Source organism: Podarcis pityusensis, assembly GCF_964106645.2.
Source record: "Podarcis pityusensis genome assembly, chromosome: 3".
Taxonomy (NCBI): Eukaryota; Metazoa; Chordata; class Lepidosauria; order Squamata; family Lacertidae; genus Podarcis; species Podarcis pityusensis.
The window spans coordinates 122,789,313-122,810,261 of record NC_138026.1 but is presented as its reverse complement, the minus strand read 5'-3'; the positions used below and the strand labels follow the sequence as shown (position 1 = coordinate 122,810,261).

Sequence of the window (20,949 nt, the reverse complement as noted above, 5' to 3'; positions counted from 1 at the left end):
GAGCCGCGCCTCCTTCGCCCGGCCGAGAGACGAAGAGCGCTGCCATGCTCTGCCCGCAGGGGGCGCCGCCTCTCGGCGAAAGAGAGAGGCGGAGCAGAGAGTAGCCGAGGCCCAGAGCGGAGGGCAGAGCAAGAACATGGGCTTTTCTTTTTTTGGCCTACAACTCCCATCATCCTTTGCTAACAGGACCAGCGGTGAGGAACAGTGGGAATTGTAGTCCCAAGTCATCTGGAGGGCCGAGTTTGGCCATGCCTGGGCTAGAGCGTCCCCCGTCCGCATCGAGCAGGCGAGGGGCAGAGCGTCGCCGGACATCCGGCCCGTTCCCCACAAGGCGTGGCGGCTGGAGCTGGGCAGACGTGTCTCCGCGCTCGCCGGACCGAGAGATCGAGGGAGGGATCGGGATCCGCCAGGTGAGGAGACTCGGCCTCCGCCGCCCCCCCGCCGGCCCCCTCCCCCCCGCCTCGCCTGACCCTCTGCCCCCTCCCTCCCCCCCCCCAGGATGGTGACGGACGTGCAGCTGGCCATCTTCGCCAACATGCTGGGCGTCTCGCTCTTCCTGCTGGTCGTCCTCTATCACTACGTGGCCGTCAACAACCCCAAGAAGCAGGAGTGACGCCCCGGAGGAGCAGCAGGAGGACAGGTACCAATGGGGGGGGGACAGATTCCTAGCCAGAGGGCGACCAAAGTCTCCAGCTGCCCTGGCAATTCTCTGCCTCCACCGTTGCAGGCAGCAATGCTTGTGAGAACCAGCTGTTGGAGACGGGGGGGGGGGGGAGTGTTCTTGGGCTTGAATCCTGCTTGCTGGTTTCTCACAGGCATCCACTTGGCCACTGCAAGAAGTTGAATGGTTTCTTTAAAGGGGAAGGTTCATTATTGTTTCGCAAGTTGCGTATGTCTTTAAGGGCCAGGGCAAGTAACGAGACCATGTCTTGCAGCTGTGAAACATAGCAGGCGCTGCCGAGTTGTGTTAATTAAGCTGTGTCAGCAATTGGGTCTAGTATACAGTGGTGCCTCGCAAGACGAAATTAATTCATTCCGCAAGTTTTTTCTTCTTGCGAGTTTTTCGTCTTGCGATGCACGGTTTCCCATAGGAATGCATTGAAAATCAATTAATGCGTTCCTAAGGAAACCGCCTTCAGACCAGGTCCGGGGACAGTCTGTCCCCCGACCTCTTCTGAAGGCTGGGGGGGGGGGACAAGGGCTTTTCTTCCCACCCCCAGCATTTTAAAAAACCCCGGGACAGCAGAGGACTTCTCCGCTGTCCGGGGCAATCTTAAAATGCTGGCGGGCGGCATTTTAAAATCGCCCGGGACAGCGGAGGACTTCTCCGCTGTCCGGGGCGATGTAAAAGCCCCTGGGAAGGCAGGCGGGGGGGACAAATACTTTTGCCCCCCGCCCGCCTTCAGAAGAGGTCCCGGACCTCTTCTGAAGGCGGGCGGGGGGCGAAAGTCTTTGCCCCCCGTCTGCCTTCAAAAGCTCTCCCGGGAAGGCAGGCAGGGGGGAGCAAAGACTTTCGCCCCCCGCCCGCCTTCAGAAGAGGTCCTGGACCTCTTCTGAAGGCGGGCGGGGGGCGAAAGTCTTTGCTCCCCCCCCCCACCTGCCTTCAAAAGCCGTCCGCGATAGCGGGAAGCTCTTCCCTGCTATCCCGGACTGCTTTTAAAATGCTGGCGGTGGGGAGCAAAGCCTTTCGGCCCCCGCCGGCCTTCCTGGACCTCTTCTGAAGGCCGGAGGGGGGGAAAGGCTTTGCTCCCCACCACCAGCATTTAAAAGAGGTCCCCGGAGATTTCCCTATGGGCTTTCGTCTTGCAAAGCAAGCCCATAGGGAAATTCGTCTTGCGAAGCGCCTCCAAAACAGAAAACCCTTTCGTCTTGCGGGTTTTCCGTCTTGCGAGGCATTCGTCTTGCGGGGTACCACTGTATAAGGAGCAGCACCCTGGGGGATGGGTTGGTGGTTGGGTCACGTTTGTTGTTGTTATCTTTAGTGTAAAAGGAGTTTTTGTTTTTGTTATTAAAACCTTGTTTAAGTACTTTTTGAGTCTCTTTTTAATGCATGGTCTCCCCAGCAAGCTCTCTGCAGCGCTACTAAACCGCAAATAGCCAACACTTAGTTCTAGCTAAGTTGGGAATGCAAAGGAGTCAGGCTTGCTCCTTGAATCTCTGCAGAAGAAAGAGGCCAAGATGTCTCCTCTGCAGAGGTGAGCTTGAGAAGCCCCCCCCCCTCCCCAGCCTCACCTCTCCCTGTTTCTCTTCCCACCCTCAGGAGCCGCCGCTGCCACCAAGCAGGGAGCCATGGCTGGAGCAACGCCCCCCACCCGAAGCCCTTCTGGGTCCGCGCGGCCCCTGCAGACGCCACCAATGACGCCCGCCGATGGTTGATTATTTTCCATTTTGTCAAACGAAATTTATTAATAGAAACGTGTTCACAAGACAAATCTCCTGTCAAAAAATAGCTTCCGAGCCAGTAACCAACTATGTACACAGCTGCTGCAGAAAGGGCCTGGTGGGGGGATGGGGAGGCTGGTCTTTCCTGGGGGCTCCTTCCCAGGCCAGCTGGTCCGCAGGGCACAGGAGGTGGATGCCAACTAGGCCCTGGGCGGCGCCTTGTGTAGCTGGCCACCGCTGGGAGAGCGCGGCCCCTCGTAGGCGGGGAGGCGGCTCAGAGCCAGGACCATGGGCTGGCGAGTCCCAAAGAGCAGCTTGGGCTTGAAGGGGCAGGGGCGGGGGGGAGGGCTGGGGGGAGGCCGGGGCAAGCGCTCGCCGGACGCCGCCAGCGGGGAGGGTGTCTCGGGCAGTCTCTGGCGCACCACGGGGGGAGGCGTCGGTGTCGTCGGCGTGTCGCTGGCGCGCTGTTGCGGGGCGGCTGCGGAGGCGCTGGAACGGGTGGGCCGCAGCTGCTCCAGCCCCCCTGGCGGATCAGGCCTCTGTGCAGAAAGACAGGATCTTGTGGTAGGTGAGCTGGGGGGGATCTGCTTGCCCCGGGATGTGCTGCAACAGAGAGATCTGGCTCAGGGGGGGAGGCGAGGGGCGTCACCGTCGGGGCGAGGCTGCCCCCCGAGCTGCTTCAAGGGGGAGGGTGGCCGCTGCCTACGCCGCGGTGGTTGCGCTTTGGCTTCTTCTTCTTCCTCTTCGGCCTACAGGGCGGGGGCTCTAGGGGAGGGCAGCGGCTGCAGGGGAGCCATACCTCGTCCAGCAAGACGTTGGGGGGGTTGCACAGAAAAAGCGGCTCTTCCCTCTGGCCCGTGGCCGTCAGCTCCGGAACGTCCAGCGGAAACTCTGCAAGGAGAGCAGACCATCAGCAGCAGGAGCAACTCCACTAGGGGAAAAGGCGGAAACATGGAAGGGAGGCTTCGCAGGAGGTTAGTCTAACAGGAATTAGCTGGTCAATAGGCGGGGGGGGGGGGCAGCCTGCCAGGGATGCTGTCAGGGTGGCACTCCTGAATCAGTAGGGGCTGCTTAGACTAGATGATGCTGGATACCACTTTCTTTATAATATATATATATACCTCTGTATCACACAAATATACTGCAGCGATTTACAACAATATAAAACAAAACCGTACAGTAATACCATAGAAAGTTTAGAATAAGTTAAAAGCCTCATCAGCTCTGGGAACTTGCAGCCCCCATTCTAAGGAGGGACATGTTAGAGCAGGCATAGGCAAACTCAGCCCTCCAGATGTTTTGGGACTACAACTCCCATACCCCTAGTTAACAGGACCAGTGGTCAGGGATGATGGGAATTGTAGTCCCAAAACATCTGGAGCAGGGGTCAGCAAACTTTTTCAGCAGGGGGCCGGTCCACTGTCCCTCAGACCTTGTGGGGGGCCGGACTATATTTTGAAAAAAAATATAAATGAATGAATTCCTATGCCCCACAAATAACCCAGAGATGCACTTTATATAAAAGGACACATTCTACTCATGTAAGAACGTGCTGATTCCTGGATCGTCCGTGGGCCGGATTTAGAAGGTGAGTGGGCTGGATCTGGCCCCCGGGCCTTAGTTTGCCTACCCATGATCTGGAGGGCCGAGTTTGCCCATGCCTGTGTTAGAGGCTTACAGAATAATGGATAAGAAGAAGAAGAGGAGTTTGGATTTGATATCCCGCTTTATCACTCCAGGAGTCTCAAAGCGGCTCACATTCTCCTTTCCCTTCCTCCCCACAACAAACACTCTGTGAGGTGAGTGGGGCTGAGAGACTTCAGAGAAGTGTGACTGGCCCAAGGTCACCCAGCAGCTGCATGTGGAGGAGCGGAGACGCGAACCCGGTTCACCAGATTACGAGTCCACCGCTCTTAACCACTACACCACATGTGGAGAAAGTGCCCCCCCCGACTCCCTAATACTAGAACCTTCGAATGTGGGATGTCATGAATCTACTGCAGGAGAGCAAGTTGAGGAGAAACAATAGGAAGGACTTCCCCACAGAATGTAATTAAAACTACTAAATTCACTTCTACAAAATGTGATGTTTACCAATATTGCAGGTGGCTTTAAAAGGAGACTACGACACAAATTTTTTCACTTATGGGTTCCTTCTCTACAAGGCACCCCAAAGCAGTTTACTATGCAGTAAAAGCAAACAGAACAAGTGTGTGTGTGTGTGTGTGTGCATACACACACACACACACACACACACACACACACACACACAGAGCTAAAACACCTGCATATATATGAAAAAGCTTACACACAGAAAAATAGTTTAAAGCAATGCATATATAAATCCATTCAGTTCTGAACCAGATACCAGCTGGGGTAAAAGCCTCCACTTGAAAGGCTTGTGTTAAAAAAGGAAGAAAATGTGCCTGATACATGACAGGGAGTTCCAAGGGGCAGATGCTGCTACACTGAAGGCCCAATTCTGCCACTATGGATTGGACCACCTGGTGCAATAGTATCTCTGCAGGTGTGCCCTCCTGTAGAAGACAGTGACTGGTTGGGCGTGTAGGAATTCATGGAGGATAAGCCGTCAGTGGTTAATAAGTAGGCAACCAACCTCACGTACTAGGTGCTTTGAGGGAGAATGACATTGTGCTCTGTAACTCGGAGGCTTCCCACAGGCATCTGGTTGCCACTGTGAGAACGGGATGCTGGACCAGAGGGCCTGATGCTGCTGTCTGACCCAGGAAATGAGGGAGCTGAAGGCTCCCAAGGTGCCGTCTCTGGAAGTCCAGCAGGCCTGGGCACAGGGCATCTCCTCCCCCCGGGCACTTAGCAGAGGAGCCTACCTGGCAGGGAACTCTGAGCTGGCAGCTGCGAGGGGGCATATTTCCACACCTTGAGGGAGGAGTCATCACTGCAGCCATTGAGCCTGAGCAGATGCTGGGACTGTCCAGCCGGTCTCCTGCGGATGGGGATCCGGCTCGGCCGAGGCATCAGTATTTCCAGCCTGTGGGGAGAGCGCAAGGCTAGGAGGGGACTCAGCAGCCAAGCCACTCAGGCGAGAGAACTGGGAGAGGTTGAGCAGCAGCCTGAATGTCTGCCTCGCTTCCTGGGGAGGGATAAACTTCCAGAGGGCCGAGGCAGGCTCTGTTTTCCTGCTCTCATGCCTGTTCCATCTCGAGCACAGCAGGGGGGTCAGTGCACTCTCCACCCCCCCCACCCCCGGTGCTTTCACTGTCTGCTGTCTTGCAGCCTTACCTGGGTGTCTCTGAGAGCTGCTCACTGTTCAGCCGCCTTGAAATATTCTGCCAAAGAAAGAGAAGTCAGAGGCTGCCTGGCTTGCTTGAGCTGCCATGAGCAGTGGAGCAGCCACAGGCAACGGGGAGCCTTAGTTTGGGGAGGAGGGGGAGTAAATCAAGGCCCACGCCTCCTGTTGCTTTCTGGTTGCAATAGAGGACTGCTGCTGCTGCCCATGACTTCTGGCTCAGGGCTGCAGTCCAGCTGCAAGCTAGGAGCTGAGTCCAGCCCACCCCTCCACCTGTTTAACCACTGCCCCTTTACCTGCAGCAAGGCTAGGCCACAAGGCGGAGGCGGTTTCAGCTCCTCACTGGGGTGCTCTGCCTCCTGCAGTCCATTGCAGCCAGGCCCTGCGTGACCAAGGAGAGAGGGAGGGGGGGGAGATGAACATCCTTGGAGGCAGCCAGAGGTGTTCCTGGTTACAAGGACTGGCTGGGAAAGGGCTATGCTGCCCCACAGCACAAGGGGAGAGGCCACTAGCCAGGCCAGGCCAGTTTCTGCTGTCCTCTGCCTGCCCAGCCTCCAGGCAGCAGCAACACAAGCTCCAAGGTTTGTCAGGAAGGATGGGGTGATCCCCTGAGAACACTGGTCCTTGCATATACAGTGGTACCTCTGGATACGAACAGGATCCGTTCCAGAGCCCCGTTCGCATCCTGAAGCGAACAAAACCTGTGCGGGTTGCGATTCACCGCTTCTGCGCATGATGTCACTTTGACTGTCTGCGCATGCGCGAGTGGCGAAACCCGAAAACGCTCAACCTGAAGCAACTTCAGCCCGAGGTATGACTGTACCACGAGGCTCTAGGACTGGTTGTACCCTCAAGCAAAGCCCCGGAAATTATGGAGAACTCCCCTTGTTATAGGTCAGCAAATCTTCCAAGTAATTGGCCAAGCCCAAAGCAAAAGTGCTCAGGGCTGAATGCCGACCTGCCGCCACCCCCACCCCCCAAATGCAGGGGCAGGAGCTGCTGCTGGCTTTTTCTGAGCGGCTCCCACCCCCAATGCCAAAACTGCGCCGTCAGCCTCCATCTCTGCTCCTTTGCCCCAGCCTGAGAAAAGGCTCTCCCACCAAGGCCCTCGCCCTGGGTCAGTTTGCAAGGGAATGCGTCATCTGCAGGCCTCTGCCTTTCCTTCTCTTCCCCAGGGTGAACAAGCCAAGGAGGGAAGCGGCATCAAGGGTTAAGCTCTGCTCCTGCCGGCCGCCCATGCAGGACACAGCTGAGTCGGGGGCTGTGCTGGGAAAGAGAGCAAGAACTGGGAGGCAGTCCCCGGTCGAGTAAGAATTCGCTTCTACACCTTTGAAACTATTAAGATCAGAAATATACACCTTGGGTCTCTAATTCTTTTATCACCACCTCCCAACTGACTAGGGACTTTTGGTAAGAGAAAGGAAGGCAAGACGTTCCCTGCTTCTGCTGCTGCCCTCTCTTGCCTGACTCGGGCATTGGTGGCACTTGAGAACCGGCAGGAAGAGGCCAGTGCTTGACTGACATGCCGGCCTCTGCCCTGGGCTTGCTCCAGCAGCCAAGGGGCTCACACTTGTGTTGCCAAGGCGGCCTTTAGTCAAGCTAGGTTGAATGAAGGACTACGCACCTGTCATGTTGAGGGTGGGTGGGAGGGGGCAGGAGCCGAGGCCGGTCGGCAGCTGGAGGTGAGAGGCCGTCCTGGTGGAAGAAGAGAGAGGTGGGGGCGCCTGGATGTTGCTCACTGCTGCTCGCAGCAAGGACTGGTGCTGGTGACGGCGCTTCTCCTGGCCGCGCGACTCTGAGCAGGGAGAAAGGACAAGGCAAAGCCGAGTTCTGCGAGGGGGCAGCGGGGGTGGCCCCATCATGCACCTCCCTCCCCTTCGCAGGGCTTGAACACATTTTGCCCAGAAGAAGCCGGGGGGTGGGGTGGGGGAAACCCATTCTCTTGTCTCCAACAAAGGCCAGTTCTTGAGATCACAGCTGTTCTGTTCACTTGGGGAGGGGGGCAGATCTGTGCCACCTATCTGCTGCCCCAAGGGAGCCCAAAGCGCCTGCATAGTGGCAGCCAATTCTGGAGGGCTGTCGGGCACCACACACCACTGAGAACAGGGGCAGCAGTGGGGAGAGGCTGCGGCTTGGCTGGGGCGATGTGGCCTTTTGAGGGCCTCCAACCTCAGCCCAGGGAGAAGCCCGTTTTGTGGGGGAGGCAGGGAACAGCAGCAGGTTGCTGCACCTGGAGACCTACAAGGTGGTGAGCCCCTCCCCTCTGATACACTCCTTGGGGTGGGTGGGGGCACAAATCCCACAATCCTTCAGTGCATGCAGCGACTGCATTATATCTCTCTCTCTCTATTCAGGCTATCTCTATCCTTCCTTCAGGAGGAGGAAAGAGAGAGGGGCATCTCTGCAGCAGTGCTAGGGCTGCTGAAGCCACACTCCGCTGCCTGCCTGTGCTTTGCCCAGGCCCTTCCTCCTTTCTCAGCACACCACTACCTTCTTCTTGAGGTGGCACTTGCCTGATGGTGCTCTATCAGCCCAGCTGACCCCCGGCTGAACTCCTCGACTGTGGGAGGGAGGGAGGCAGCTAATCCATGGGGAAAGCTGGGTCACCTTGGAGGCAGCAGAGCTGGTGATGGAGGACGGTTGGGCCTTGGCAGGGAGAGGCTCTCATCTTTGCCTGGGCACAAAGCAGCTCACTGGGCAGCCTCAATCAAATTACTCTTGGCATAATCTGACTCGCAGGATCTACAAAGGATCCCAAAGGCCAGGGGTGGCCCAGGATGTTTTTGTGGGCAAAATGCTCAACACCGCTGCCCCACTGCCCCTGCCATTGCCCCCACGCTGCTGCTGGCAGCTGCACCCTCACCTGCCGTGGCATCTGCAGTGCCACAATGCAGAAGTAGCTGGGATGGCAAGGGGGCGTTGGTGCAGGTGGCGCTGCAGGTGGGGCTGGCAGTGGTGCAGTAGCAGGGAGCCCAAGGCAAACGGCTTTGCCTCGCCTCATGGAAGCTCCCTGAGCTTCTTGCAGGAAGCGTGGGAGAGGAACGTGGCCCACTGCCACACGGGGGCTGGCCTGGGAGAAACGCCCCCCTCCCTAGCAGGCACCCTGCTGCTGGAGAGCTCCCTCCTTCCCTGCAGGACCAGCTCACCTGCCGCTTCCTCAGGAGTAGCGCCACCACCAGCAGCAGCAGCACAGGCCTCTGCCCAGCGCTCTACATAAGACCCCCACGGGTCCCCTGAAGCCTGGGGTTCCCCTCGGTTCAGAGAGCAGGGTGGGGGGCTCGGGTTGGCGGGGGGCCAGCTCTCACAGGATGACTGGGATCTATTGTGGAACACTTTTATTTCACGAGAAAGAGGGAGGGAGAGAGACAGAAAGAGAAAAGGCGAGGTTCTTGCAAGGCTGTCACTTCTGCCAGCGCAGCCACTCCCAGATCCTCCGGATTGCGCCCAGCACGGATCCTCCACAGAGCTTACCTCGCACGACCGCCAGCACCCTCGAGGCACCTTTCGGGGGGCCCTGGCCCATGCCCAGGGGGCCATCGGGGTGGGAGCAGCTGAAGGTGAAGCTGGGCGAGGTCTTGACCTGCGGGGACGCCACCTGCTGGTTGCTGCTGCTCCCGTTGCTGAAGCTGCGGCCCCGGCAGAGGGAGTTATCGGAGCTGGAGGCAGAGACCCCGCTGGGAGGGAAGGCCAAAGGGAGGCGTCACCGCCGGGGCAGAAACCCAGCGCGCCCGCCCTGCGAGGTGGCCCAGGAAGAGGCAGCCTCTGACGCACCAGGTTTCATTTCTCAAGGTGTATGAATAGGGGCACGGGTGGGGATTCCCCCCGCCCCCAGGCCTCTATCATTTACTCTGTCTTGCAACACGACACCATCCCTCCTCAAGATCTACCCTTTAGCCTCTCAGTCCCTCTATCCTGCTGGAAAGAACTACATGGGCAATGGGCACAAATGTGCATTCTCTCCCTTCCCCCTCCAATATTTAAATACGCGCAGTTGCATATTGCCAGCCGTCCCTGCGGTTGGGGGCATTTATCCCACGCTGGTTCCAAAAGAGTAAAATGGGCCCTCTTTGATCCCTGCTGAATCCAACCACGGGGAACCAAGGCTAGGGAAAAGGAGGCTTCTTTCTGCAAAATCTGACTGGGATGCAATGCTGTGCTTCAGACCAAGCCTGCCCCCTCCATGCTAAGATATACCCGTCCCATTTGAAAACTGCTGTTTCAAGCCTCGCAACCTGTCCTTGGGCCTGAAGGTGACTGAGTGGGCCACCCAAAAGTTGAGATTTAGCAGTACAGTAATTCCTGCACTGCAGGGGGTTGGACTAGATGGCCCCTGGGATCCCTTACAACCCTACAATCTTATGATTCTTCGATAATCCTCTGGGGAGAGGGGCTTCTGCCTGCTCTACTGCCTGCTTGGCAAAAGGTCAGCTCTGGTTCTCCTCCTCCTCCACCTGAGCCTTTGATGGGACCAGGAGGGAGAGGCTTTGGCGGCAGCAGGCGCAGAAGAGCAAGAGGGCCCCAGGGGCTTGTGGGTCCTGTATCCTGACTGGAGCAGGAAGGCCTGTCGGAAGGGACCCTGGGAGCCCTGGCGCCACCCCACCGGCCTCTGCCCAGCCCCAGCCCCAGCCTCCGTACTTGGTCCCCTTGGGAGGAGTCTTGGCCCCCTTCCTCCGGGAGCAACCGGCCACGCCCCTCATGCTGCGCACATGCTTCATCATCCAGGCACGGAGGTTGCTAAGGCAGCTGTGTTCGGAAAGGACGATCCGGGGCCAGGGGTTGCACTCGGCCATGTCCAGCGCTGCGATGGCCAAGGCCCTTCCCACCTGGGCACAGGGAGAGAGACACCAGGAAGCCCTGAGCACTGTGAGGCCCCAGGCAAATTCACCGGCTCTCGCAGGCAACACAGCCAAGAGAGGAAGACTTGCTGCTGCTTTTTCTTTTGCCTGACCAAAACCACTCAAGGAGGCCCCATCCGCCGCGGGGGCAAGTCCCTGGAATTATGCACCCACTGACACCCACACAAAGCTCATCTAATAAAGGGGGGCGGGGGAGGCTGATACCTGCTCAAAGAGCTCCACTGTATATTTGGAGGGGAATGCTGGCAGAGGAGGGGGGGTTGCCCGCCCGTTATCGTGACAAGCGGCTGGAACTGCGTTGACAGACCGTCCCGTGTTGTAATTGCACTCCAGCGTGTAGCTAGAAGGAACAGAGGGGTTATAGGTAGCCTCCTGCAAACGTCTCTACGCGTGTTGCAAAAACACACAGTTTAAAAGACAGCAATTCAATTCTTGTGCATGTTATCAATAAAACGTGTTCCTGTGGACACCCAGCTCCACTGACATGCTCACCACAGGCTCCCCCCCCCCTTTATTTTTAAACTGATCCCACACCAAGAAGCAGCCGGGTAGGATAAAAGACATTTCCACCTGGCAGTGTTTAGGATCCACCAAGTATCAGGCTTTAACGGTGGAGGGGAAGAGGGCTAACTTTTGACCAAGGAGGAGGAGTTCCTGCTGCCCCCAGGCCAGAAAGACAGATCGGACTATAACCACCCTAACCAACACACTCTACCAAATGCGGACTCCGATCCACAATGAACTGGGCCTCATCCATCCTGCCCTCAGCCAGCACTGCCACTATGGATACAAACTACTTTGGCCACCCAACTCTCCCCAGCTGCCTATTCTGCCAGGATCCTCTAATGAGAGACTCAAAGGAGGAGAGGACTGATGCTCCTGACCGTATTTATTCCATGGTCCATATCAGCTCTGAGCTGATCTAGAAGGGGTCTCTCTTTACGGAGGCAGAATCTTTCATATTCCGAAGCTGTCTGAAGGCAGGTATGGAGCAGAAGGCATAAGTGGCTGGTCTGTCGGTGAGGCTGTGTCCTCCGCTCACCTGTGAATGATGCCCAAGGCCTTGTAGATGGCCACGCGCCCGCTGCCCTCCTTCGACTGCCCGTCCCGCTTGTCCTTGGCGTACATGTTCTTCTCGGAGAAGTTGCAGCCCGTGAAATCAAAGTGAGCAGAGTTCATGGCAATGAGCTTGGGGAAGAGCATGTTTTCAACCTGCAAGATCAACCAGAGAGGTTGGGGCTGCCGTTTCTCACCTACACTCAGGCACAGCGAGCTGAGCTCACCCAATGAAACTGACACCAGCAGAGTCCCCAGTGCTACTCAGCAGCCACCCCCAGGAGACAGCTGCCCCTCTCCAGCCCAGCTCAGCCTCCTGCCACAAGGCCAACACAACAGCTGGCTGGACATGCGCAGAAGGGAGCATGCGCAACGCAGCTGATGGAGTTGGGATCCCAGGCAGAAAATGATAGAGGCCAGGAGAGGAAAAAGCTGAGGCTCAGCAGACCAAATGGAGACACCCAAGAAGGGGAGGAAGTCTGCAATGGCCCTCCCAGATTGCGCCTAGAAATCAGAGAAAAAGGCACAGCAGCAGTAGCTGTTGCTCATTCAGAGGCACTAGAGCCTTGGCTGGACTTGGAAGGGGGATCTTCAAACCCCTCAAGCCTGGGACTGTGGGTCCTGCCCCCATTCCCTTCTTGCCCACTGTGGACTCACGGACCTCTGGCTGCTCTCCTCTTCCTCCTCACCTGGTGAGCCTCTTCGAAGATGTTGTTCCCGTACATGAAGCAGCCTCTCTTGGAGGCGTGCCCGTGCAGGTCGACGTAGTAGGCCAGGCCACTCTGCTGCGGTGGGATGGCTTCCGGGGCGGGAGGAGAGCGGACCTCGGCTTTCTCCTCACAGAGCGTGGGAGGCAGGTCTTCCGAGAGGATCCAGACATCCTGGTCCTTGCTCCCTGGCGCCTCTGGGGGCTCGTGGTCCTGAGGCGAGGGGATGCCAGCATCCCTGGGACAGTTGCGAAGGTTGTTGGCCTTCTCCAGCTCAGAGAGGGGGGCCTCCTCGCTGGGAGGGCAGTTGCGGGTGGAGCGCTGGTTGGCAGCCTTGGTGCCGAGGGGAGGGACGCAGGCGCGCCAGTCGGGTGAGCCCGGCTGAACGCGGTTGTGGACGTGGTGATAGAGCATGACGGCCTTGGCCCCGTAGACGGCCGGGTGCAGATCAACGTCAGGGTTCAGATACTGGCGGTTGAGGTTCACGCCTCGAGAATCTGTCCTGTGGGGAAGAGAAGGAGCCAGAGGGGTCAGCCACGCTGGGCAAAGACGCCTTCCTCCTGGGTACTGGGCGCAGTCGCTTGGTTGTCTCAGGCAGGAAGAGACACCTCTGGGCCAAAGCTCTCTTCAGATGGGTTGGGGGTGGGAGAGGAAACCCCCCCCAAAGGAATGTCTCTCTCCAGGCCAACTGAACTGGCCAGTTGCCTTCGACCAGCCTTTACCTAGCATGAGTCTGCAGCGACAGAGGCTTCGTAGAGGGATCTGTCCCACCAGCCTGGGACTTGAGCTGGGGCTGGCCACCCCTCTGTGTTTATGCTGGCTTTACTCACCGGTAATGGCCCCGCACCACTCCGTCCGGGTTCAGCATGGGGATGAGCTTGAAGACAAACATGCGGCGCAGCATCTGGGCCCGAGGGTCCTCTTCACGCAGGATGAACTCCAGGAAGCCGTTGAAGACGAAGCTGGAGGGTGTTTCTCCCGGGTGCACCCTGCTACTTAGGAAGAACACCTGCTGGGGCAGTGAGGGCACAGAGAGAGAGAGAGAGAGAGAGAGAGAGAGAGAGAGAGAGGATGATCTGCTCCTTTCCCAAACTGGACATCTTCCGGGGTCTCTGCAAGGACTCTTGCTCCTCTCAAAGCTACCACAACAGGCCTCCTGCCCACTCATCTGCTTGTGTGGTCATTTATTTCCACACCACTTTGGAGCTAGTTATCCCCAGGCATCAGTCAGAAGGAGCTCACTCCTGCCTGCAGCCTCACCCAAAAGAAAGGGGGAAGAGAAGCAGAAGGAAAGAAAAAGCGGGAGGCTGACAGATCCGAACTTGGGAGAGGCAGCTTTAAAAGGGGTTTTCTGTGCTCTGTTTAAGAAGAGCAGAGCTGGGGATGGCACAGATCAGGAGGAAGGCAAGAGGATGGCAGGAGAAGGAAGCACATGTGGATGGTCAGGAAGACAGAGAGAGAACAGGGAAGGGACAAAGACCTAGGAGCCAGAAGCAGAAACTGATATGGGATTCGCTGAGGCATGATGAGCCAATACAGAGCAGGAAGGAGGCAGAAATCAGAAAGGGTGGGTAGGTGAAACTGGGGTAGCGGTTGCAGAGAAAAGCACAGGCATAGAGGAAGATGCTCAAGAGACAAACCAGGAAGGATGGGGCTTAGATGCCTGCCTGAGGCAATGTGGGCCAAAAGGGCTTCTACTTGTGTCCAGAGTTGTCCAGAAACAAGGGCAGGCCACACTGCCCAAGCCCCATGCTCCCCACGTGGGCACCAGCAATGGCGGGGCATCCTGCCCAATGGGGGTGGCAGCAGCCAACTCACTCTCTTGCCCACGAAGCTGTGGGGCCGGGGGGTGTGCTTGTCCGGGAAGAGCTTCTCCAGGCGGGCCTCCCTCTCCTCCCGCAGGCCGTGGAAGGAGCTGATGGTGAGCAGGTCCACGCGCAGCTTGTCCAGGGAGTAGCACAGCAGCTCCCGGTGGTAGTAGATGGAGTCCAGGGAGCTGCAGGGAGAGAGCGGAGCAGACAGCTTGTCTCCCAGCCAGCAATGCCCCCAAGGCCAGAAGGAAGATTTGCTTCTAAAGTCTCTTTCTTTTTTCAAAGTTTCTTTCCCACAGACTCCCCTTTGCCTGCCCAGCATGCAACAAAGACTCTTCTTTCCCCACCCATGATCTTTGTTGCCTGATCCTCCCTTGTGCTCCTTCCCTCACTCCTGTGGCGAGGGAGGTGGCCAGAGGGGCTTTCTGTCCTCCTCTCCTCCCTCCCCTGCAAAGCCAGGCTCTTGTCCAGGAGGGACCTCAAGGCAGCCTGACTTTGCGCCTGGGGCTCCCCTCCCTCATCAGTGGGGCCACCTGGACCTTGCGAGGGAACCAAGGCAAGCACTTACGGGGTCCCTCGAAGCGGGGCCTCCTTCCTCCCCTTTGCACGTCCTCCTTTAGGGCATTTCCTCGCTCTGTGGGTGGTGGGTCGCGGCTTCCCCTCAGCCTTCCGAGAGTCCGCACCTGCCTTCCGACTGACTGTGCTATAATATTGGACATGAGTTTAGATGGGAAGGGAGGGTCTTCCCACCTTCTCCTGACCCCCCAATCCCACCCCTTTCACTGGTTCTGACTCCACAACCCTGCCTCCCTCAACAACAGCAGACCAAAGGAGCCTCTTCCCCCGACCCTGACCAAGGCAGCCTCAGGTGAGAAGGTGGGAACAGTGGGGTGGGGATCCTCTTCCCATTCAGACCAGCCTTGCCCTTGGGTCCCTGCCCATGCCAGGTATCTTGGAGAGCAACACAGGAAGTGCAAATACCCAAGGCTGTCAGAGGGGCAGAGTCCCCGCCCTCACCAGGCAGTGTCTAGACAGGGCCCTGCAACTGTCACTCTGGCTTCTGTCCTTGCCGCTAGGCTAGCAGTGGCCACTGCAGATATACAAGGGCAGGCAGCTGGCAGGCCCCCAGCAGAACAGCCTGAAATCAGGCTGAGCAGATCTTCCTTCATGCAACGCTCAGTTCGCCTGAGGAATACTCCTTTGCACTTGACCAGGTCATGGAGTGAGCTCAGATAACTAAGGAAGAAATCTGCACTGCTGGGAAGCAGCCGTGTCCCTCACACCACCCAGCAATGGCGGTTCCATTCATGCCCTGCATCCAGGCTGCCAAGGAGGCTCTGGCTAGCCATTTCTGGACTGGAGAGGCCCTTTCCCAGGAGGGCTATTCTTCTGCCCGCAAGTGCTGCCAAGGCAGGAGGTGCCAACAGAGGCTAAAGGAAAGCAGCTGGTCAAGAAGAGCCCTGCCCAGCCTCAGCCCAGGAGGGCTCCTGCAGGCTCCACTTTTGTGGAAAGCATTCAGAGCCCCCTTCTCTCATTAAAGAAAGCATCCTGAACAACATAGAACTACTAAACACATACAACAAAACACATCTTCAAACAACAGCCAGCTGGGGGAAAGGCAACACAGCAGAAACCAGCAGAAGTAAGGCGGCGTTTGTGCAAAAGCCCCTCTGTCCCCTGAGCGCTTTCAGGAGCAAGGGGGGGGGGCAGGGAGCTAGGAGGGAAAGGGCCAAAGGGAGTTCCTGGGGACGGTTACCAAGGAACTGCAAACAAGCACAGGTGGGAAAGGAGCCAAGTGTTCCAGGCAGTGCCAGAGTCTGCACCAAAAGGGAGACAGAAAGTCCCCGCTAGGATCTCTGACATGACACAGAACCCTGGGAGAGACCCACAGTCCAACCAAGGACCTATCTCAGGGCACCCCAGTAACCTCCCTGACAACACCCCAACTCTTCCCCACCTAAGGAGTTTGGCTAACTTCGCAGGAGCCGGTGTGCAGTGACCAAGCGGGTTGGGGGGCGGAGGGGGTTGGGGGGCAGCCGTGGGTCAGAGGCCAGGCTCACCTGCCAGCAGAGAGGTGCCTGCACTCTGCAAAGTGGGCATCCAGCTGTGCCAACATTTCCTGGCACTCTGTGTATGAGAAGGGGTAGCAGAAGGCAAAGAAGGTGGTGGCACCTCGGCAGTCCAGGAAGCGGTGCACAAAAGAGAGGACAAACTGGGTCTCCACCATCTGTACGGGGAAAAGAAAGAGGAAAAACGGGCACTGAGTGGCCACTGCCCAGGCATAATCCTTGTGGCTGGAGCACGACAGACATCAATCAACACACGCAGCCTGCTGTTGTTCAGGGCCGGGCTGAAGAGTCTTTGCTCTCTGCCATGACCTGAATCGGATACCTGGCAATGGACACCATGTTCACAGCCCACCTGCCGGGTCTCCTGACCTTCAGCACTCTGCCCTACACTTTTGTGGCAGGGTCATAACAAAGCCTGTTGTGGGGAGAGGGTCATTTCGCTGCTCAGAGCCCATTCAAGGGGCCAGGGAAAGGAGGCAGAGAGGGGAATGATCCTGGCTAACACCCGGGACTCTTGTTAGGAGGATGGTGTAGGACGGGCTGCCCTCAGTGCCAGCCTCAGGGTCATGCCGTTGCTCCCTGGCACGACAGTAGGGAGCCAAAGGGAAGCCTGGCATACATAATCTGGAGTCTAGCTCATCTTTCTGGGCAGCTCGCGTGCTTTTTCTCACACAAATAAACACAAGCACGTCTATGTGACTGAGCAGAACAACCTGAAATCAAACCAAGCAGGCAGTCGACTCTTGGCAAGGGGGAAGCAGGCAAGGAAACGACTTTCTGGTCCCTTGGAAGGACGATGGAAGGAGACTTCAGGCAGGGGAGCCAAAATGTCAGAACTCCACTGACTGGAGCCTGGAAACCTCCTTGTTCCCCTCCTTCTCCAGCCATTTGCAGCCCAAAGCTGGTCTTGTCTCACAGAGATTCACGTCCTCCCCACAAGGGAAAGCCAAGCCCTTCCCCGTGACGCGCTGCTTTCAGAGGCCGTGCCCACGCCAGTCCAACATCCTTCCCCAAGGGTCTTGCCCAAGAGATACCTCAAAGGCGGGCCGCTCGCGGATGCGCTCCCAACGAGGCCTGATGGGCACCGTCTTGACCAAGGGAGCCATCCCCTGCGAGTACAGCTTGGTCTGCTTGTTCATGTTCACAATGTGGATCTTGATCAGCTTGCCTGGGGCTCCGCCCCTCACGCTAAAGTAAAACCAGGATCTGGGGAGTGAAGGCGATCGGGAGAATCAGGGAAGGGTCTGGCAGGGGTCCTGCCCCCCCCGTCAGCCCAAGGCCCTCTCCACCTCTGACCCGAGAGGCCAGGTGGAGAAGGAATCCAGATGTCCCATTTGCTATGCAACCTCCCAACACTCCACCCTGGGTGCCCTTTGCAAAGCCTGGCCCAGGGGACAAGCTGCCATGCCTCTCACAGGAAGGAGGCAGCCACAAGACCTTTGCAGCACCAGGCAAGCAGAGAGCCAGGGTCAGGCATGCCTTGGCAAGGGGCAGCAGAAGGAGCAGCATTTTTTAAAGAAACCCACAGCTTTGCCATGGGGGCAGCGGCTGCCTAATGCCACAGGCAATGTTATCTTCCATTTGGAGGAGGACTTTGGAAGCAACAGCCCAAGAAGTTTCAGCACTTCCAATTTCAAAGGGGAGGCGAGACGAGTGCTGGTGTAAAGACCTGGGCGAGAAAGGCCTTACCTGGCAGCCCCATGCCGGGTGCCCAGCAAGACCTCACAGAGGGCTGGTACCTTCTTTACCTGTTTGCATTCTCGTATTCTGTGTCTCCGCAATCTGGCTTGGTCCACACATTGAACTCGTAGTCAGCAATAGGGAGGGAGGTGCCAAACACCATGGAGGTAGCAGAGGTGCTGCTGCTGCCGCTGCCGCCATTTCCGGCACCGTCCCCATCGCCCTCCAGGTGCTCCACCTTCTCCACATGAGCCAAGTTCCCCGAGTCAAACTTGGAGCTGAACAAGAGGCCACCGCAGCGCACCTCCATCGTAACCTCGCCGGCAGCAGAGGGGGCTCATTCTCCTCTTTGCAACAGGTGGTTCTGAGGATTTCCTACAGGGCAGAAGGGAAGAGCTGTATTTGGTACGCACAATTCCTCACCTCTTTGCTGCAGAATGAATCCAGTTTCCTTGTCCTGCTAGTGGAAGAAGGCTGCTAGGAGAGGAAGTCCACAGTCTAAGGGAAAAACCCACGAGTCTATTTCTGGCCTTGCCAATCACAAAACCCATCTTCTCTTCTCTTTCCTTCTTCTCCCACCAACCTGAGATGTTTTTCTGGCACACTCCAAGTACTGCAAAAGACAATTCCCTTGAAGGCCTTCCAAAGCACAACAAGGGAGGTGTTGCAACCCCCCCCCAAAAAAAACTGGGGAGAAACCACTACACACTCCAGAATACAAACGCATAAACACCTACCCTCGGTCATTTACCTGCTGTGGGGAGCAGGCTTACCAAAGTAACGTCTTTGTCCAGCAGCACCTAGATACAGGACATCACCCAGGGAAACAAGCCCGCCTCTTTGATGTTGGGGACTATTTGAGAAGCTGGGCAGCCTCCATCACCCCCTTTCCCCTCTCCCTCCCCACTGGTCTCTAGGACTGGGCCAGAATGAAAATGGCATGCCAATAGTGAGACTTCTTGCAAGAGGCCCATTGTGCCATCATCACCACAACTATCATCATCACCAGCATCACCGTCAGGGCCACCTGTTCCTCTTACTCTCTGGCCCCCTCCAGCGTTGACAGAGAGCTCCAGGCTCGGCTTAGGAAGGAAACCAGATCCCCAAGGGGACACCCTGCCTGCCCACAGGAAGGCTGCCCAGCCACAAGGCTCAGCTGGTGTTTCCAAGGAGGAGGCCCTGGAATGGCACAGGTCTGGCTGCTTGGCTGGCAGAACCCCGGGGACAACATGTCATGGGGAAGCAGGGTTTGCCAGGCACCTAGTGTTGGGGGTAGAGGCAGCAATAGGAACCTTGTGCAGCCACCAGCATCACTGTGAGCCTCTCTCCATGGAGAAGGGCTGCTCCTGTCCTGCAAGAGGCCATTCCACTCAGCCACAGAGATGAGAAACTGGCACAGCCAGCACTATGTGGCAGGAGCAGGAAACAGAGCATGAGGTGTTCTCTATCTGCCCCCCAGGGTCCAAGCTGGGAACTGTGCTTTTTACCCACAGTTATGAGTGAGCAGTGAGGTTGTACAGTTTGTGGCTAGCACACAACTTTTCAAGGTGGTGAAAACCAAAGCAGGCTGCAGAGCTCCAGAAGGATCTTTAGACACAGGCTGGACTGCAGAACAGCAAATCCAACTCAATGAAACTGAGGGGGTTGGACTAGATGATCATCAGGGTCCCTTGCAACTCTACAATCTAGGATTCTATCATGCACCTCAGGGCAAAACCCCTTAACTGCTGTTAGTGTTGTTAGCCGCCCTGAGCCCAGCTTCGGCTGGGGAGGGCAGGATATAAATAAAAATTATTATTATTATTATTATTACTATTATTAACTGCTTATATACTGAAAGTGCGAGAATTTGCAGCAGCTAATCAGGGAACAGGCTTAAGTTGTCCTGGGACAACAAAATGAAAACATCAGCCTGGTTTGCTGCAACCGTGAAAGAAAAGGTCATCAGGAATAGGAAGGAGGCTGGAAACAAACCTGCCAGGATCACAACAAGGCCAGTATAGCAAATCCACGGGGCCAAAAGGACACAGCGAAGACGATGCACAGTTCGGGTCGCTGCGCCTTTTAAGCAGAACGTGGCGGGGCTGGAAAAGTTTCAGAAAAGGGCAAAGGAAATGGATTGGCGGGATCGAGGAAAGGCTGCGCCGCTTGGAGCTTTTCTTGCTGTCCCCCCCCCGGGGGGGGGGGTGGGAGAGGAAGAGGAGAGCCGGCAAAAGGGGCGTGGAACTAGGCGGGGGGGGGGGAGAGGATGGGGATGCCTCTCTCCCTGGCATCATAACTGGGCACAGCTGTCAACTTTCAGATTTGAAAATAAGGGATCAGCAGCCTCACCTGCCCCAGGGACAGGCTACGGGATACAGTGGTACCTCGGGTTAAGTACTTAATTTGTTCTGGAGGTCTGTTCTTAACCTGAAACTGTTCTTAACCTGAAGCACCACTTTAGCTAATGGGGCCTCCCACTGCCGCTGCACCACCGCCACGCAATTTCTGTTCTCATCCTGAAGCAAAGTTCTTAACCCGAGGTACTAATTCTGGGTTAGCGGGGTCTGTAACCCGAGGTACCTCTGTATCTAACAATCCGAGAGAGCAGCAGCGGGAAACGGCGCTGGAAGGAGGGAATTTCCCGCCCGAAAGGGGAAGGTTGACAGCTGTGCAACTGGGGGGCGGGCCAGGAGGCTGAGGGGGGGCGGCAGGAAGCTTCCTCGGGGAGCCTCCCTGCCCCGGGGCAGTCTACCTGCCTGCCCGCCCTTTCCTGGCAGCCCCCCGAGGGGGCGAGGGAGGGGCCTGGCGCCTTCGCGGGGGGGGACCGTGGGTCGGGCGAGCCGGGGCGCCTCATCCCGAGGCGGGGTCCGCTGTCGCCCCTCTGCCCGCCCCCTCTTCCCACGCCGGGGGGGGGGTGCGCGAAGGGGCGGGGTTCCCGTCACGACCCGGCCCGCCCCGCGGCTTCCCTGCGACCGACCTGCCTCCTCCGCCGCCGCCGCCGCCAGGGGCCCCGGGCCAGGCCAGCCCTTCCCTCGCCCGCTGCCAGGCAACAAGAAGGCCGCCGCGCATTGGCCGCGCCTCGCGCCCCCCACCACCCCGGCGCGCCATTGGCCCGCCCGCCCTCGCCAGAGCAACGCC

The 20,949-nt window shown here is 57.6% G+C and overlaps 2 protein-coding genes across 18 annotated transcripts; one reads left to right on the top strand and one right to left on the bottom strand.

Moving 5' to 3' along the window:
• The first annotated feature begins 273 nt into the window (after positions 1-273).
• Positions 274-2,432, top strand: OST4 (oligosaccharyltransferase complex subunit 4, non-catalytic). Its single transcript, XM_081001251.1, has 3 exons — positions 274-410; positions 499-640; positions 2,261-2,432. The coding sequence occupies exon 2, from the start codon at positions 500-502 to the stop codon at positions 611-613; it is 114 nt and encodes a 37-aa protein (XP_080857377.1). The 5' UTR covers positions 274-410; position 499; the 3' UTR covers positions 614-640; positions 2,261-2,432.
• AGBL5 (AGBL carboxypeptidase 5) lies at positions 2,377-20,847 on the bottom strand. Of its 17 annotated transcripts, none has more exons than XM_081000874.1 (19): positions 20,789-20,847; positions 17,898-18,204; positions 17,184-17,355; positions 16,141-16,307; positions 14,649-14,783; positions 14,088-14,265; positions 13,100-13,278; positions 12,252-12,771; positions 11,549-11,718; positions 10,711-10,846; positions 10,286-10,473; positions 9,122-9,324; positions 8,797-8,982; positions 7,275-7,445; positions 5,947-6,032; positions 5,644-5,690; positions 5,232-5,392; positions 3,182-3,313; positions 2,377-2,985 (listed from the first exon to the last, which is right to left on the bottom strand). In XM_081000874.1, exons 2-19 carry the CDS (start codon positions 18,137-18,139, stop codon positions 2,657-2,659), a joined length of 3,402 nt encoding a protein of 1,133 aa, XP_080857000.1. In that variant the 5' UTR covers positions 18,140-18,204; positions 20,789-20,847; the 3' UTR covers positions 2,377-2,656. The 17 variants fall into 17 exon arrangements, 14 of the variants coding, with proteins under 14 accessions (XP_080857000.1, XP_080856998.1, XP_080856992.1 ...); XM_081000872.1 differs by lacking the exon at positions 20,789-20,847 and adding an exon at positions 18,581-18,738; XM_081000866.1 differs by lacking the exon at positions 20,789-20,847 and adding an exon at positions 18,567-18,734.
• Between the last annotated feature and the right edge of the window lie 102 nt (positions 20,848-20,949).